The sequence below is a fragment of the Phalaenopsis equestris genome, unplaced genomic scaffold, assembly GCF_001263595.1.
Source record: "Phalaenopsis equestris unplaced genomic scaffold, ASM126359v1 Scaffold000692, whole genome shotgun sequence".
NCBI classification, from domain to species: Eukaryota; Viridiplantae; Streptophyta; class Magnoliopsida; order Asparagales; family Orchidaceae; genus Phalaenopsis; species Phalaenopsis equestris.
Genome location: NW_018165132.1, coordinates 206,825 through 226,383, shown reverse-complemented (window position 1 = coordinate 226,383; position 19,559 = coordinate 206,825). Strand labels below are relative to the sequence as shown.

Genomic DNA, 19,559 nt, shown 5'->3' with positions numbered 1-19,559 from the left:
GCAATCTGATGCGAGAGCATTACCCAGAAGATCGCTGGATCGAAGGAAATCTCATAAGAAAAAGATCGGTAGCGTTTCTCCAATTCAATTGCAGTCAAGATCAAGATGAGTGCCCCCCTCCCTTCCTGCACGGAGGATGGCAGAAAGAGAGTCCGACAGTTCTGTAAGGAGGACCGGTGGCTAGGGTACGAAATTAGGCTCTGATATCATGTTGAAATTCAGAATAATGCGGAATAAAGTGAAATACTTGATTATTTCATTGATATGAACAGGGATATAAATAACTCTTACAAGAATCCTATAATAGGAAAAATAATAAAAAGGAAATGATATGAAAGAAAAAAATATATCATATGATACAAAAATAATAAAAAGGAAATGATATGAAAGGAAAAAATATATCACCTGATACCTCTAATAATTAATTCATATTAATTATTAGGAGATATACGAAATAACATAAAATAGAAAAATAAATAATTGCTAATCCAAGGAAATAAATATAAAATATGAAAGGAAGTATCTCCTTATATTAAAGAAATAATTTATTCATCATAACTTCTTCTAGGAATAAATTATTTCCTATTATAATTCTTAACATTAGTAAAGTATATTGGGACATTCCAATAGGAAGGATAGAATGTTCTGAAAAGCATCCTACCAGCCCAATAGTATGCAATGTAATTTTGATGGCTACTTTTCATGTAAACAAAACCTTAGGAATTTTATTGGGATTGTTCTAAAAGCAATTAGGAGAGAAATTGAGGAATTGAAGCTCTAAACAGAAGACCATTTGAAAACCTAAAATACATGAAAAACCAAGACTAAAAATTGATATCATAATCCATATTCTAGATCATTTCCAAAGGGTAAAGAAAATGTTCTTGCACAAGCTTGTCAGTCGTTTATTCCAAATCAAAGTGCAAGCTTCCGCTACTTGATTTTACAACAATAAAGTGTAACAAAAATAAGTTCTTCAATGTGGTTTGAGTTCAGTTATCATAATGCATACAAATTTACGTGGTCTGAAGATATTCACCTACTTACACAGTCGCATGAAGATCCAATATTACACTAAGTTTTAAGAGATAAGTGCAGCAAAGATTTTATTTAATACTTCAGAAAAGAAGGATGGTATGCCTCTTTCTCTACGGCAATAAGTAAGAAGGAGCACAACAATCTAGTGCAAAACTTGGGATATAATGTGGAGAAGAAGACTGCAATGCCTCGTTTCTACCTGAGGAAGGGAATCGACGATGGATGGAATATGGGGGAGAAAAGGAAGAAGAAGAAGAAGCGAAGAGTTGTGGCCAGCCGAAAGGGAGGAGAGGAAACTATGGGATCATAAGTCAAGGAGACAGTCCGCCTATAAAAGGACTGGCCAAGGCAAGGTTCACTTACTGGTGGGTCGAGCAGCACGAAAGACGGCGAGCGTTGCGTTAGGGTCGAGTCGAGTCGAAGAGGAAGACGAAGGAGTTCTGTCAATCTTTGACTGGTCCGGTGCGAAAAGAAGTGGTGGGAGCGGCGAAGGAACCTGTGCCAAGCCTACCAGCAAAAAAGAAAAGGAAAAGAAGAAACGTCGTTAAGGAAGGAGATCTCGCGCGCTGCCGAGCAGACGAGGAAGCTTGGGAGGAAGAAAGTCTCATGCCAGAGGTAAATTAAATATTTGTTTATTTAAGGCATTTCATATTAGAAGAATGGATATCGGGGCAAATCTTATTGAATAAGCGTCATTGAGTTGATTACTTTTACTTCTAAATTATGTTAATAATGTTATATTCTTCTAAATCTCTCGCATTAGAATGTCATTAATTAATATATTTTATTACTGCGATTAGAATAAGATTATTCTTGCTTATTTATTTTAAATTTGATCATCTATAAATGAACGTGAATGATTTGCATAGCTATGCTTATTTACTACACATGCATGAAAGATATTGGATGATATATGGAAAGTAAACGAATTGATTTACTGTAAGCTTGCATTTGCATGATTTACAATGATAGAGCACCCCCTTAATGGTACTAGTAGGGGGAACACTAATGTACCCGTGGACGTAAATGAAAATAGATATTGATGTCTCTTAATTGACACAATTTTTAGACGGTGTCTCCTGTGACGATTGTATGGATATAAAATAATAATGATATATGCCCCTTCAAATAACATGTCAGATGTTTATATTAATTTATAAAAAAACTTAACTGACATGCATATCATTTTTTTTTCTTGTATTATTGTAGTTTAGGAGTATAAATATTCACCGGCTCGTTTAACTCACAGTTGTTTTAAATTAACTTTTCAGATGAAATTAGCTATTAAAAGATGAACGATAGATGAAAAAATGTTTATAGAAGACGAGTACAACAAGTAACGAGGTATTTATAATTGATTCGCTTTAATTTAATTTGTAGTTGTTTTTTTCATTTGTTAAATTGTGGATTAATATCGAAAATTTAGTTCCCACTGTTTGACTGTTCTCATTTTGGTTAATTCCAAGTCCTAGACCGAGTCGTGACAAAGACATGGTTATTTTTGTGGCAGATATTGTCATCTTTCCTGTTGCCTACAAGAACTTCTTTCTACTATCCCTTTTATCTCAATAGCTTCTCTCTATTATAGCTGAAAGTTTAAGCCCCTATCCTCTCCCTTTCCCTCTTCATACTATTTACTTGCAGTTATGGGATAATTCAACATATTTTAAGTCATATTCTTACATAGTGCTTAGAAGTATTAATTAAAAAATGTGAATTTATTAGACAATAGTAGGTATCATAAATAATAGGAAGAGGTTGGTACATAATAAATTTATAATGCTCAGGCAGTGTTTGGCTGCAACTAAGTTTTACATTAAATAGGATTTATCAAACTCATAATCACGCCAACGAAATTGCGACCAACGACGAAATAAATCCACTGCAAATTTGGATTTACTAAATCCGAATTTACGTCATCAAAATAATGGAATGCGGGAAGACAACAATAGAACGTAAAAAAATTAGAGTTAACAGAGAGTTGGTTTTTTTTTTTTTTTGGCTAGATTTAAGCTAAATTTGTGGTTAAATTCGATAAATAGCATGCTACCAAACACCGCATAAACTGAATACATCATCATATATTAATATGAACCACAAGAATTCTTGTGTTCAATCTACCTTTTTTACTGCACTATTTTTTTGTGAAAGTCTTACTTTGTTGCTATTAGTTTACATCTACTACTTGCATTAAGTTTTCAATTTCACATAAATTTGAAATACCCCAATTCACCACCTCACTTGGCTTGCCATGCACATAAGAGATTATTGGACAGAAAGAAAATGTCCCAAAAATCAGACTTCAAGAAAAAAAACTTACCATTATAACATAAAAGTAGAAGAAACATGGTTTTTCTTATCTTCTAGCAATCACATTGCCAAAGAAACAAAACGTTTGACCTTTGTTTTTAAACAATCAATTATATCACAGAAGTATCAAATAAAAGTTCAAGGAGATCTTTGATTTAAATTTAAGTAGACATTTACTCTAGCAGGCTATTTTTCGCAATTAAAGTTAGCAACGTCTTCCTGAAGCAAATGACAGGCAATGTCTTCCCAATCATTTCACTGGAGGGAAAATAAACTAACCCGTATGTCAGAATGAGTCAATATGAACTCCCCAAGAGAGGGATCCAGAGTAAAACCGTTTACACCATTACCAGTACTCAAGACAAGCTGCAATTCAGAATTTCAAAACAAGATTAACATTGCCAGCTAAAGTCAATGAGATCAAGTCAGGGCCAGTTGCTGAAAATAAATGAAAATAAATAATTAGAGACAATATGCCGGTGCTGACAGAGTGAATAGACACTTTTTCTTTAGAGGGAAATTTACATACCTAGCACTCAATTCATATGTATTTACATATTTCACACCTAAGCTTTCATATCTACATACATAGCACTTTGGTGCTTTAAACTTATGCATAAAAGGAATATTTCACTTTTAAAAATAGGTAATAATGTTATTTTTATGTGATATTAAAAATTTGAGTGCTGTATGTGAAAATACAAATATGTAAATACATAAGAATTGTGTCCTATCTATGTAAATGCCCCTCCTTTAAAATGTTCTCTGGAAAATCCAGTAGATTTCGTTGTCAAGGTAAAAAGACGGAGGGAGCATAGAAAACAATATCATCGATATTTACCATGCAGGAGCTTCCATACATGCAATAACCAGCAGCTAGCATATTTTTCCCCGGCTGCAGAACATCCTCAATTTTTGGATCTGATCCTTTCAACATGTAGATTCCAAATATCTACAACCAAAAGAAGTAGAACCAGTAAAGTGTAGAGAAATAAAAGTTATGCAAAATTCAAATATAAAATGTAAATCAGATAGCCATCCAAATATTGATCTCCGAGTCGAACGTGATTGGTAAAATTATAAGAGATGCATACTGTTCCAATTGAGACACCGCAGTCAATGTTAGAGGAACCATCCAACGGATCGAATACAACGCAGTATCTGCACTATTGGAAGAGTATGAAGCCTCATATTAGTAATAAAGGAGACGAAAGGAAATCATAAATAGTGACTTCAAGAAGAAATCATCAAGAAAATATTCAAAATATGAGGAAATAAGTCGTACTTTCCACGGAATGGCGGACTCACAAATATTGCTTCCTGACCCTCTTCCGAGACAAGAATGGCCTTCCAAGTTTCATGAAACCAAAATTATTGTCTCACAATAACAAATTAATAAAAAAGGACTTTACAAAAATGAGTATTCATACTGTTCTCCCACTACTTATCAAAGCATTCAGAAAAACGTCATTAGAAAGAACATCTAGTTTTTTTTGTTCTTCTCCCTGTGTTTCAAAATAGAAGCAAAAGCCCTTCATCTTGATGAAGAAAATACTTAACAAGAAACATTCATAAGGTGAGCATATCAATTAGATTAATGATTTTTAAAAGGAAAAAAGCACTTATCGGGATGAAAGACACCTGGATATTCGTATCCCCAGCAAGTCCTATGAGTTTCGCTAGACCAGCCTGTCGATAAAAATATAATGACAAATTGCTGCTAAATATCATTGCAGTGAAGAACAAAAGAATCAAAAATGACAGAAGCATCAATTTAGACCATTGACTCTTTGCAATGGTCATTTTAGACCCGGAGTACATAAAAATGTCAACTTAATTCCCATACTCCTTTAATATGGGTTGAAATAATACCCACGACGAACTAGTTCAGCCCCAATTTAAAGACTCTGGGGACGAAATTGGCATTTGTATAGACTTTGGACTAAAATGGCCACAATAAAAATTCAGAGAACTATTTTTGGTACATTGCTCGAACATGATAAATACTTTACATGCCCACATAATTATAAGTCTCACAAACATGGCGATCATTTATTGGAGTGCACCCAACTGGCGAGACCCATCCACTAAGTGCAGTTCAACAAGAACTTGCCCATATTTGTATCAATTTACAGCCAGGAGAGCATGGCAAAGTGGGTGACACCTAGGTTAGCTAGTAACATCTTTAAAGTTAGGGGCATTTACATACAAATCACCCACTTTATGTGTATTTACATATCTAACACCTAAACTATAGTTTTTACATTTTTAGCAACAATTTAACTTTAAAAAGCGAAATGCATAGGTAAGATGACATGTATTTAAAAATTGAAGTTTAGGTGTTAGATACGTAAATGCATAGGAATTAAGTGAAATGTATGCAAATCTTCCTTTAAGTTATCCTAAAATCTGGATTTGAATGTCGCATGCATCAAATTTATACCTTGACACTAATAATTCTCAGATAAATAAATAAATACATAAATAAAAGGACATGATCTAAACCGTTCTCCAAAAATTAGCATTGAAATGGACCATGGTGTCCCAAATTAACACTTAAGCCATTAAAATATACTTCAATGGCCAAACCAAAATGCCTAAACACTTTCCTTTTTAAAACAAAGTTATGAAGTTGGCAGTTATACAACACCAAATCTCTTAAATAAAAAGCTTGAGTATAACTTTACTTAAATTTGGTTGGTCTGGATGGGTTTCATATAGTCACAAGATTTATTTTGAGATGAGTGGAATATAAATTTTGATTGATTACTTGCATATTACACATTCCAAAATATATTCAATGGCTACAAAGTACATTAATAATAAAATGTTTTATTTTTACCATCACATTAGTAAAAAAGAAGCTGAGGAGGCTTTAAAGAAAACCAATGGTGCAAAATCTATAGGACATGATAATATTCCAATTGAAGTGTGGAAATATAAAGAGATTTGGGAGTTTCTTGGCTAACTAAACTCTTTAATATTATTTAAAAACTAAAAAGATGTCTGAAGAGTAGAGGAAGAGTATTTTGGTTCCCATTTTTAAGAATAAAGGAGATGCACAAAAGTGTGCAAATTATAGAGGAATTAAGTGGATTTGTTATACTTTAAAATTATGGGTAATTAAACAGAGGTTAAGACGTATTACAAAGATTTCTCTTAATCAATTTGGATTTATGCTATGGAAGCTATACATTTATTGAGAGATTTGATGGAGAAGTTCAAAGTTAATACGGAGGATCTACATATGATTTTTATTGATCTGGAAAACACTTACGATAAGGTTCCAAGAGATATCCTGTGGAGAGTTCTTGAAAAAAATGTGCTCAAATGACTTATATTCAAGTCATTAAAGATATGTATATTAGAGTCGTTACTTGTGTTCAAACATAAGGAGGATTGACCAAATATTTTCCTATTTATGTTGGATTACATCAAGGATCGATTTTAAGCTCATATCTTTTTGCTTTAGTTATGGATGGTCTTACTGGAAAATTGCAGGAGGATGTACCTTGGTGTATGTTTTTTGCTGGTGAAATCCTTCTTGTGGATAAGATGAGAGGGAAAGCTTAGGAAAGCTTGAATTATGGAGGTCTACAATGGAGTCTAAAGGCCTTCGTTTGAATAGAACTAAAACTGAATACATGGAATGTAATTTTAGTAGTAGTAGCTCTAGTGACATAAATGTAATTATGGGTGATCAAATTATTAAAAGGTGTGTTGTGAAAAATGTGACGGCAATAAAACGAAAAATTAGATCGAGAAAAAATTCACAAATCAAAAGAACACAGATTTACGTGGTTCGACAAATTGTCTACGTTCATGGAGTTGCAGAGGATTTATTTCTTTGAGGGATGCACCAATCGATCACCTTGACGATTACAACAAAACTCTCCCTCTCTTCTCTCTCCTCTCCTTCGACCTCCTCTCTCCTCCTTTTCCCGTGAGCCACCGAAGAAGAACGAATCGCGGGGAAGAGGGTAGTCCTCAGCGCAAGCAAATCGCAGAAGAGACGAAAGGAGAACTTGGAATCTTACAATTCACTTTTCTTCACCATGAGCCAACGCCTTATATAGAATTGCGGAGGAGAGAGCCATTGTTTAATCCAATTTCTTCTGTAAGCATTTAATGGTGGCGTGCAAGCATTTAATTTCTACAAGTGGACCTGGGCTCCACTAAAACTAACAATTTCCCACTTGGAGACAGGTACATCGGCTGCATCTTCTACTGGTTGCACCGTCCTTTTCCTCAAACGTAATATTTGCTACCTCTGCAACCCAAAATCTTTGTCTTCATGCAAGAAGACCAACTGAAGTCAATCATGACTTCAATTTCTCAAGTGTAACACCCTTAGTCAACATATCAACAGGTTTCTTGCTTCCACAAATTTTCTCAAGTAGCAATTGTTTGTCATCTAACAATGACTGAATGAAGTGATACTTAATCTGAATTTGTTTGGTCCTAGATTGAAATGTTAGATTCCTGGCAAGAAATATGACGCTCTGATTATCACTGTAGAGAGTGTCATTTTGAACATCCTTACTCAATTCCTCCAAGAAATTGTACAGTCATATCATTTACTTTGCAACCTCTGACATTGTGATGTTCTCATCTTCTGCAGGATAACGAAACTGTCTTCTGTAGATTGAAACCCGATGACACTGCAGTACCACTAAGAGTATAAAAATAGCATGCAGTACTCTTTCTACTATCAATGTCTCCAGCTAAATTTGCATCGGCATAGTCTTGTACCTGTTGACCTCACTTTTGGTTGAGGTCTAGTCTCTTCCTTGAAGCCTAGGATCTAGCGGTACAATTTTCCTATTGCATATTCCTAGAAGACTATTAAAGGAACCCCCATCATTAGAAAACCTAAAACTTTTTTTTGCTCATCTTGAAGTTCCATATGTTGGTTCTATCCTCTAGTACTCAGTAGGTGAAAATATGGGGGAGCTCAAGAAGAGTCCCCATATGATTGTTTGGCCTCAGGGTTAGATCTGGGCGGTGTGGTCTTGGTTAGTCTTGCACACACACACTTGATACCCCTCCCTTTCACTTTTGGCCTAAACCCTAACATATACATGCTTAGCTTGATCTTTTACTCTTTTGGAAACTCATGTGGATGGTCCCCTAAACCCTTAGCCCTCGACTAGAGTTTGGATACGACCAACACATGGAGGATCCATAGTGGGAGGTCCCTTGGTCTCATGGCTCAAAAAGAGGAAATTTTATGATTAGCATCCTCAATTGATCTCATCCTACCCAAATACTCAATTTAGTCTTTTGCCCCCAAACTTTCTCAAAATTACTTAAATTACCCAATTTTATCCAAAATCATCTCAAAATCTTTTAAACCACTCAAATTGCCCAAAACATTCCAAAATTTTTAAAATTCTCAAAATACCCCCAAAATTGCAAAAATAACCAAAACATCCTTGGTGGCCCAAAAATTCCCAAAACCTACAAAATCATTACAAACACACCCAAAACCAATCTTGACCACTCATGAAGTCCAATTTAACCAATTTGATCAATTTTGACTAAAATCTCAATTTTGCTCTTCAAGTCCCAATTACCCCAAGTTACCCCAAATTTCCACCAAATTGATTCCAAACTTCCCCAATTTCAATTACAAATCAAGACTAACCATGTTTAATCCCAATCAAAACCAAATTGAAGCTCAATTGAACCCAATATCAAGCCCAATCCCAAAATCACCGATTTGACCATATACTCAAATTCCTTCAACTTGAACCCCATAATTAAATCAATTTTCCCAAGTTTGAATTCTAAACTCTTCATAACATTCCCCTAAATCAATTTGAGCCCTCAATTGGACTTAACCTAAGCTCAAACCGCACCCAAATCCCACCTAAGTCAAAATCCCCAATTTTGCTCTAAAATCCAAATGTCACCAAATTGAACTCCATAACTCCACAATTTCCAACCAATTGATGCCCAAAACTCTTCATCGCAATCTCTTGGACCAATTTGACCAATCACTTGACCCAACTCCTAGCCCAAACCCAACCTAGACCCAAACCCAAACCAAAACCCCAATTTTGAACCCAAACTCTCAAATTGGCTAAACCACTTGAAATTGACCAAATGATGGTTACCACAGCCAACATTTGAGCCCTAGGAACCAGGCTAGACCCACTCAGCCCAACCTACATGAGTCATGGACCAAGGGTACCTTGAATTAGGGGATCTCTTCCCATATTTGGCTAAACTAAGTAGAAACTTGCCACCAGCCATCAAACCCCCAAGCTAATCACAATTAAGACTCCCCGTGACCTCTCTGAGCTAGCTAACCACCACCCCACCTCTGGCCAGCCACCCTAGTCACCGAAAAACTCAAATTCGAGCAGACCACTTCACCTTAAAACCCAAAACTGAACCGATCCACTGTGGCACTTCCCCATTAGAAGCTTGCGCCGCTCAGCCCTCCACCTCAGCCTTCTTGCACCAGCCAATTAGAGCCTGAGGCCCTCCCCTTGGCCATGGCTATAAGAAGCCCCATTTTCGACCATCTGAAAAGTGTGTCAAATTCTTTGGAGAAACTCTGTCAATTTGCTTCCAGAGCCTCCAAGCTGCCTTGAGTTCATCCCAACCATTTTCCCCTATTGAAATCCATTGTCTGAGCTCAATTTTGAGTTCAAATTCTAGGGGATTTTCTGTCATTCTAGGTGATTTTCTGTCACCCCATTAAACTCCACCAAACCTCAAATTAAATCACCCAAAAGCTTCCTCCGACAAAATGAGGAAGTTCCTCAACGAAACCCCCCCTCTGTTGAGCACTCTAACCCACTTCTAGACCATGGTCGCATCACCCCATGATCGAACTCTTGCCTAGGTTCAACCACAGCTCAAATTGGTGCTTGGAGGAGCTTCGTGGAGTCACAATAAACGTCTACAACTCCCAATCAAGGCCTCACCTCTTGGGCTAAGGTATAGTTCACAAACCCTGAAATCGTGCTCGGCTTCATTAATTGTGAAGAGAATGTTAATTTCAATGTATCTAGCCATATGGATGCGTTCTTCTCGATTAGATGAAGTTATAGGAGCAAACTGTGAGTGATTTGGTTGAGTATCGAGCGAGATCGAAGCGTTTTAGTGTGGACGGTTCTCAGTTTAGAATAGATGGGAACGATGAATGGATGCCGACCATGTCAACCATTTACGCGTGTATCGATCCAACAGCGGAGGAATCAGATAAGGAGATGGTTCATAAAGTGCGGCCCGCGTGGCAGCGGACGCGGAAGGCGGCGTCAAATGGGAGCGTATCGCGTGATCTTTTGGAGCCGCCAAGGATCCAGTCAGCGTCGCATGGAAACGTAGAAAATTAAAGATATTTTTTATTTAATTAAATTTAAAAAATTCAAAAATTCATAACTTGGTCTAGAAAAATCATAAAAATAAAATAAAAATACTACTTTGCTCAGTGAATATAGAAGAATATTGTGGAATAAAAATAAAAATTATTTTATATGTCTCTAATTTTTAATTAATTAAATACCCTCTAGACTATTTTAATTTTAATTAAGTAAATATTATTCACCATGCCTCGAAAGTGTAGGGGTTGATTCATCATGATAGTGAAGATGTCTCCTGATTTTTTTCAAGGCCAGAGGGCAGCTCTAGCTCTCAAACCCTAATTTTCAAGTTTATTGGCTTTTTTTTATTAAATTAATTATGCAAATTAAAATATTAATCAGAAATATATGAGTATTATTTTGGTAGGTTCCCTGTGATCAGAGGACTCTAGAAAAAAGGTAAAATGTATTTTAATGACTGTGCATAATTTTCTAGCTAATTAAGTCATTTTAACTCACTAAAATTAAAATAAATATAATATTATTAAAAAAATAACAAAATTGTTTCTACACTGTAAATATCAATCATTTGAACATTCTGTAAAAATTTGAAGTCCATTTGAGCTATATTTAATACTAAAGTCTATTTTTCAAATAAAATGATATTTTTGCATTAAAATATTATAATAAATAGACCACAATGAGAAAATTTATGAAAAATGATTTTCTGAGTTCCTTGGGATCAGGGGCACCTAGCAAAATAAAAATTATTTTAAAATAAATAGTTCATTTTTTAGCTACTTTTTAAATTAAAAATAATAAAAGATAATAAAAAATTGTAAAAAATATGAAAATGCACCGAATTGTTCCTAATTGTTCCCTGATCAATGGGGACCATTTAAAATATTTTTCCTAATTTTTATAATTTAGTTATATATTTTTTAAATGCTAAAAAGTGTATTTTTTTAATTTTTCATTAAAATAATTATAATAAATAAAATAAAAATCATACAAAATGAAAATCTTGTTTCTCTGAGTTCTCTATAGTCACGGAGATTTAATAAAATTATAAAAAAAATAATTTTTTAAATTAAAATATATTTTCTATTTAATTAATCACTGAAAATAATAAATAATTATAATAATTAAAATATAATTTAAAAAATCATGAAATTTTGTCCAAATGGTCCTTTGACCTAGATGAGCCTCCAATAATTTTCTCATAATTCCATAAACATAAAATTTACTTTAATTAGTTAAATAAATTAATCTTGAAAATCCTATTTTGAAACTAAAATAATTACATTAATTAGATAAAAATTAGAAAAATCATATTTTCTCCTCTTATGTTTTAATTGACCCATGAGTGAGGTACCGTAAAAACTTTAAAGTCATTTAAGTTTTATTAAATGAGTTATGAAGTGGAGAGTCCTAGAGGCAAAATGATATTTTTTAAATTTTGATATCTCAATTAATTTTTAAGTTAAATCAAAGGGTAAATTGGTAATTTTGATCATAATAAACTTCTTTTGATGTTTAAAAGATAATGGGTTAAGAGGTAGAAACCAATTTGTCACATTTTCATGATAAGGGTAAAATTGTAATTTTATAATTGTTATGACTCGCAGGTTAATTCAGTTGGATGATACTAAAGTAGTGGGCTTAAGCTAAAAAGATGAAAATTCACTTACTTGAAGCCCCTAATTGGTGATTAAATGATAGCATGATCTTTTAATGAGTATTGATCTCACTTAAATTAACATTTTGATTATTACAAATCTAAACTCGAGATTGAATTTAAGGACTTGGTAGTGAGCTAGGTTTGATATTTAAACTTGATTAATGAGGATTAGAAAAGAGAAATATGATTAATTTATGAATACTTTTAAAACACTACAAGCTCATCTTTAATGATGGATATAAGATCCTAAAAAACTTGAGTTCACCTTAAGGGTACCCGCTTTCAAAACTCTTAAGTAAAATATCAAGTGAATATTTGAATACCCCACTCTCGGGATGACTAAAATATTGAGGTTCAGTGAGCATAGGGTGTATTAAACTACTAAATATTAATTTAACTTCGGATGATTAATTAAATAATATAATAAGTTTAAATGAACTTGAAATGTTTCAAAAGATTTTAAAAGTTGTTCCAAGTTATGCCCCGAACACTTTTAAAATTCTTTGGATATTGAAGGACAATTGAACTTATTATTTTTTGTTCAAGAAAATCAACCATTAAAACTTTAGGGATCCACCAAGTTATGCCTCGGGATCCGTTAATCCACCTAAATCAATAAAAAATACCCTGCACCACTTATTCGATATTAATTGACCTAATACTCAAGGATTTGAGCCTTCCCTAAGATATTTAAATCCTTATGAGCAATTGTGAATATTTGTTTTGCCACAAATGGAGCATCGAACTTGCGTAAGTCTGAGGTCTAGGTGGCTAGGGCAATGATGATAATGCTAATGTATGCTAAAATAAGGGATACAATGTGGGATTTTAGAATAGTATCTCCTATCATGAGGACCTATAATAAAAGGAGATGATAAGAACCGATGGTACTATTCGACAACGCATGAGAAGATGATTGCCCTCGATACTCTTAGGTTGTATGTAGTCCTAACTCGATTAGATTGATTAACTTGTGGACTGCACCACTCTACAAAATATTTTTAAACAAAAATCTATGTTACATCATAATTAAACTTTATATGCATAAAAATTAAATGCAAATGAAATTTATAAAATTTCACGGTTAATCGCTTGGATCGAGGTTATGACTGTCTTTCATAGATTATCGGATTGGTAGTTCTTACTCAATGTCAGGAAGCATCCAGTTCAACTCTGAGCCTCCACCATTATCAATGTTTTACACCCAGTCTCAATCTTCTACATGTGACTATGGATTTTCTTTTGTGTTTTCTTACGGCTCATCTTCTGACTTTTTTTCTTGTACCAGATATTCTCATTTACTTTCCCGTAATTTATTTAATTCCGACAAATATATTTTATCTTATGATGTTAACTATGTAGTGGGAGTAGCGAGAAGATAACAAATACGCATTTATATAATATATTGCAATTTCATTGCTTTTATAAAAATTTTCTACTTGCATTTATTTACTTTATATGCAAAACAAAACATGTTTTTAAAAATTAAGCAACAAATTAAAAATACAGCAACAAAATAACAATTTCATAATACGTACTCTTGAATTTACGGGAGTCTCTCGAATGAGGTAACTCATAGTTGCTAACGAGATCTCCCCAGTTTAAATGAGCTTAATAACTCGTTTAGACTAAGTAAATTCAAGAGAAAATAGTGGTACCAAAACGAGGGAACCGATGGATCCTAATCGGCTTCGCTCTAATCAACTTTAACCTCCCCATAATGCTTGAATAAACCTTGTCAATTAAACACACCTGGTAAAACCTTTTGAACCTTTAGACTTTAGAACTGGTACTTCAACGAGAAGCTCGGAGCAAAGTGAAGCAGATAGAGGGCAGCATTCTAAAACAACAAGTGGATCTACAACCAGTGGATTTACAACAACAAATCTCTTTCCTTATAATTAAATAGTAAGTCATAAAATTTTGAGTTTGTCTACCTAGTGCAATGTAAATCCTCAAATTAATCTTTAGGCCCTTGCATAATTATGTTGTGCAAGTTAAGTCCTAACTCGTTTTAGAATTCTGAAATTTTCGTTCGTCACGACATAAATCCTTATATATTTCAGGCTATTTATATGATTGTGTCACATAAATATAAGTCCTAATTAATAAAATTGACAGAAAAAAATATTTGATAATATCTCTTCGAAATTGAAGTCAAACCATATGATAGCTTGGGAAGTCACCAAAGTTCTCCTCATAATTTGTGACAACCCCTAATTTTATTCCTTTGGATTCCATAACAATGTTCCAAATTTGAGACTTTCTCATTTGACACTCATTTGCCCGACATTTAAAAAGTCCTACCCTTTGATATCCTTAAAGACAATATTTTCTGATCTAAATCGAGAGTTTTCTTAGGTGACCTCGATCATTTAAGATGTAATTAACTATAAGGGTTTGTCTTTATATGAATCTTTATAACCCAGCCTAAAATAAACCTTAGTTAATTATTCATATTAGATAGGGGAACTTGTTGGTCAACATAATGGTTTGCAGACTAAAACGGATGTCTTAAATTCTTTAGTTTATTTAATCAAGCCTCACGAATAAGTGATCCGTCTAGTGTTGTGCTCGTTTATTTAAATTATTGCCTATATGAGATTGGTTCGGTCTCGTATTTTCAAAAATAAAATATTACTTCTAAAATTATAACCATATACATATATTAAATTAAATATCACCTTCCCAATTGTCGTGACTGGCGCTACATTCATGCTCATTCCTGAGGAACACAAGTAGATTTCTGATGAGTCTCTTAAGTATCTCAAGTTCCACTTCACAGTTTCTCAATGTTCCTTCCCTGGATTACTCATGTATAAGTTCACAACTTCCACTGCATGAGCAATATCCGAACTGGTGCAGACCATAAAATACATAAGTGAATCAATAGCTGAAGTATAAGGAATTTTACTCATGTAGTCTTGTTCCTTTTCTGACTTGAGAATTTGATTTTTGCTCAGTCTGGAATGACTGCCCAAAGATGTGTCAATTGGTTTAATTTTATCTATATTAAATATGTTAAGCAACTTTTTCATATATTCAGCTTGCGAAGTCCTCAACGTTCCTCTGACTCGATCTCTGACAATCCTCATGCCAAAGATTTAGTTTGTCGCTCACAAATCCTTCATTGCAAATTGGTATGATATCTGCTTCTTCATATTATTGATTTTATGAATATTAACCCCTGCAATAAGCATATCGTTCACATACAACAATAGAATGATATAAGAGTTGTCAAAGTACCTGACATAGCAACAGCGATCTCTCTGGCACTTGTCGTACCATGCATTGAGCATGAATTTATCAAACTTCTTGTGTCACTGTTTAGGAGCTTGTTTCAGGTCATACAAGCTCTTCTTCATTCTGCAAATTCAATCTTCTTTTCTTTGTACCACGAACCCCTCAGGCTATTACTTGTAGATGTCTTCTTCAAGATCTCCATGAAGTAAAGTTGTATTCACATCTAACTGCTTTAAAAATAGATCTTCAGTGGCAACCATAGCCAACACTATTCTGATGGTTGTGAGTTTAACCATAGAAGAAAAGATCTCAGAATAGTCAATCTTTTGTCTCTGTTGAAAACCTTTTACAATAAGTCTAATCTTGTACCTCTTACTGTCATCAAGCCCAGTCCTCACCCGGTACACTCACTTGTTGTGTAGTGTCTTCTTTCTTGGTGGAAGTTTTGTCAGTTCCCATGTCTGAATTCGCAACAGAAAATCAATTTTCTCCTTCATGACCAGCTCCCACTTGCTAGAATTTTAATCTGCCAAGGTTTCTCATAGTTTTGTGGTTCTACACTATCTGTCAGCAGAATGTAGTTCAATGTTGGTGAGTAACGCTGTGGAAAATGTCTGCTCCTGACTGACCTGCAAACGGTAGTTGGAGTTATGAATGATTATGAACCTGATTGCAAAATAATAAGAATGGGTGCCCCAGACCCACTCTCATCGTCATCCACATCTTCGTCCTGTATTGTGACCTCTGCTAGATCGTCGAACCTCACGAACTCCGACTCTTGAGGATCTGCTTCAGAATTTGTACTAGCATTGTCCTTGTACATCATCTTCTCGTTAAAGATGATATTTCTGCTTCTGATAATCTTCCGATTCTGATCATCTCAGAAACTATAGTCAAATGTTTCGTCTTCATAGTCAATGAAATAACATTTCTTTGACTTAGCTTCAAGTTTGCTACGAGCATCAGGATTGATTAAAACATAAGAAAAGCAACAAAAAGTCTTAAGATTAGAAAATTTGGCCTCTTTTCCGCTCTAGACCTACTCAGGTAATACAGTTTAATGGGACGGATGACCCCCTATTGATCAAGTAAATTGCAATGTTGACTGCATCTGCCTAGAAAATTGGTGGTAGTCCGACGTGCAATCTCAGGCTCTTGACACGCTCATTGATGGTCCTGTTCATACACTCTACAACTTCATTTTGTTGTGGTGTCTCCGGAATGATCTTATCCATTCTGATACCCTAAGTTGCACAGTACTCCTTGAACCCACCATCAATGTACTCACCATCATTGTCATACCGCAAACATTTCAGTTTTAGACTTGTCTCTGTCTTAACTATGACGTTACAAATTTTAAACACAGTAAATACATCAGATTTACGTTTCAAAAAAAAAACTCATACCTTTCTGTTGTGGTCATCTATGAATGTGATGTAGTAATGGGAGCCTCCAAGAGATATTACTGAGGAATGTTCCCACACATCGGTGTGTACAAGTTCTAATTTTCCTACCTTTGATGTCCTGTCACCTTTTAAGAAACTGACATTCTTCTGTTTTCCCATAATACAACTTTCACACATGCTAAAATTAACTAACTTCAGTTCTGGCAGCTTGTCTCTGGACTGAAGCTTTTTCATGTCTCTCTGACTCATGTGTCCAAGCATGCAATGTCACATGTCTGATGTGTTCTCTGCAACTGTAGTATCAACACTGTTAATTAAATTTGTAGTCATATACAGCTTATCAGTCTTCTTATCCTGAGCCAGTATCAGTGCTCCTTTAGTAACCTTTCAGATGCTATCTGAGAACACTACTGAATGACTACCCTCATTGAGCTGCCCAACGAAAATTAGATTCATCTTCAGCTCAGGAATGTGTCTGACATTTTGCAAGATCCATTTATTTTCGTTAGGGAGTGTAATTTCAACATCTTTCATCATCAACACGTTCAAAACTACTCCATTAGTCAGGTATACATTCTTAAAGTCACATGCAATATAGTTTTGCATTAACTCTTGGTGGGAAAATGTATGAAAAGAAGCCCCTGAGTCCAGTATCAAGTCGTCAACGGAGTTGTGAACTGCAAGCAATAGTGCACTCTACACTTCTTCAATTACAACATTAGTACTGACGTTCTCCGTCTTCTTAAGATTTTTGCAGTTCTTTATGTGGTCAGTTTTGCAATAATTTCAGCAGGTTGTTTGCTAACTAGTATTTGACTTGTTCTTGCATCTGTGCTTTGATTTTGATATTCCTCTGTTTGAGTTCATGTCATGTGATCTACCTCTAGAATCAACATTCAGTGTCGAACTCGAATCCAATGTCTCGTCAGAATTTTTTCTGTGCACCTCCTCAGCCAAAATCAAATCGCGAATATCATCATATTTCAGCTTAGATTTACCTGCAGATTTCTAACTGTCATCCTCATAATTTCTCAGCTATTTGGCAATGAAGCCAGTAATATCATCGCACGTATCTCATCGTCAAATTTAATTTCAACAGACAACAATTGATTTGTGATAATATTAAAGTCATTCAGATGTTGTACAACGGACGTACCCTCAGTCATCTTCAAATTGAATAAATTTTTCATCAGATGCACCTTGTTATTTGCTGATGGTTTTTCATAAATATCAGCGCACATATCTCATTGTCAAATTCAATTTTAAAGAACGATAATTGATTTGTGATAGTATTAAAGTCATTCAGATGTTGTACAACAGACGTACCCTCCAAAATTGAATAAATTTTTCATCAGATGTACTTTGTTATTTGTCGGCGGCTTTTCATACATATCTGACAAAGCCGCCATGAGATATGCAGTGGTCCTCTCTTGTGCAACTGATCTCGACAGGGTTAATCAAATAACTTAATCAAATAACCCCCAGATCCTGTCGATCCAACAGATTTCAATCGGCCTCATCCATCTTCTCTGGTCATTTTCCCAGTAACGGAAGATAAAGTTTCTTCACATAGAGATAGTCATCTTTATGAATCCTCCAGTAACCAAAATATGTGTCGTCGAACTTCTTGATCCCTGAAACATTCACTTTGTCTCCGGCCATCGTTCTTCCTCAGATCTGAAACTACGGCTTTGATACTAATTGTTGTGAAAAAAATGCGACGACAATAAAGCAAAAAAAAAAGTTGGAGAAAAAATTTACAAATCAAAAGAACACAGATTTGCGTGGCTCGACAAATTGTCTACATCCACGGAGTTGCAGAGTATTTTATTTTTTCGAAGAATACACCCGTCGATCACCTTGACTATTACAAGAAAACTCTCCCTCTCTTCTCTCTCTTCTCCTTCGACCTCCTCTTTCCTCCTTTACCCGTGAGCCACTGAAGAAGAACGGACTGCAGAGAAGAGGGAAGTCTTCACCGCAAGCAAATCGTAGAAGAGACGAAGGGATTAGAACCTTACAATTCATTTTTCTTCACCATGAGCCGACACCTTGTACAGAATTGTGGAGGGAAGAGTGACCGCCACTTTATATATGCTTAAAAATATAAAATAAATATGGACGTAATAAATATTTAATAATTGTAAAGTCACACTTATCAACGCAAGTATACGTATCGCTCAAGTAATATAGGGCTCTAATGAAGTCTTAGATATCGATCCCACAGGGAGTAGGATTAGATCTAAGAACTAAGATTTTAGAAAAAATAATACTTTAATCACAACAACGAAGTTCAATTTGTTTATCTGTCACTAATAGACAATTGCAATAAATATGTAATTTAATAACTATTAAATAACGAATGATACTAATGAAGGTTTAAATGTGATATTCAATATATAAGAAAGCATTATTCTTCTTGTCAAGAAATTATAGTGAATGGATAAAGTGAATTAGTTCAAATTATATTGTGTCAAATAGGAGCATATCTATTCTTTACTCGTTGGTCCAGACATAAAGAACATTGACTAATCCTACGCTTGTTTACTGAATCTGCGGCTAGGC

The 19,559-nt window shown here is 34.6% G+C and overlaps 1 protein-coding gene across 1 annotated transcript in view; it reads right to left on the bottom strand.

Moving 5' to 3' along the window:
- Positions 1–19,559, bottom strand: part of LOC110030272 (fructose-1,6-bisphosphatase, cytosolic) — a gene marked incomplete at its 3' end in the record, with an annotated part of 66,591 nt that overhangs the window by 26,692 nt on the left and 20,340 nt on the right. Inside the window, 6 exon segments of the mRNA XM_020732907.1 lie at positions 3,628–3,714; positions 4,190–4,300; positions 4,443–4,509; positions 4,634–4,695; positions 4,779–4,853; positions 4,990–5,037. Coding sequence (XP_020588566.1) covers positions 3,628–3,714; positions 4,190–4,300; positions 4,443–4,509; positions 4,634–4,695; positions 4,779–4,853; positions 4,990–5,037 — 450 coding nt within the window.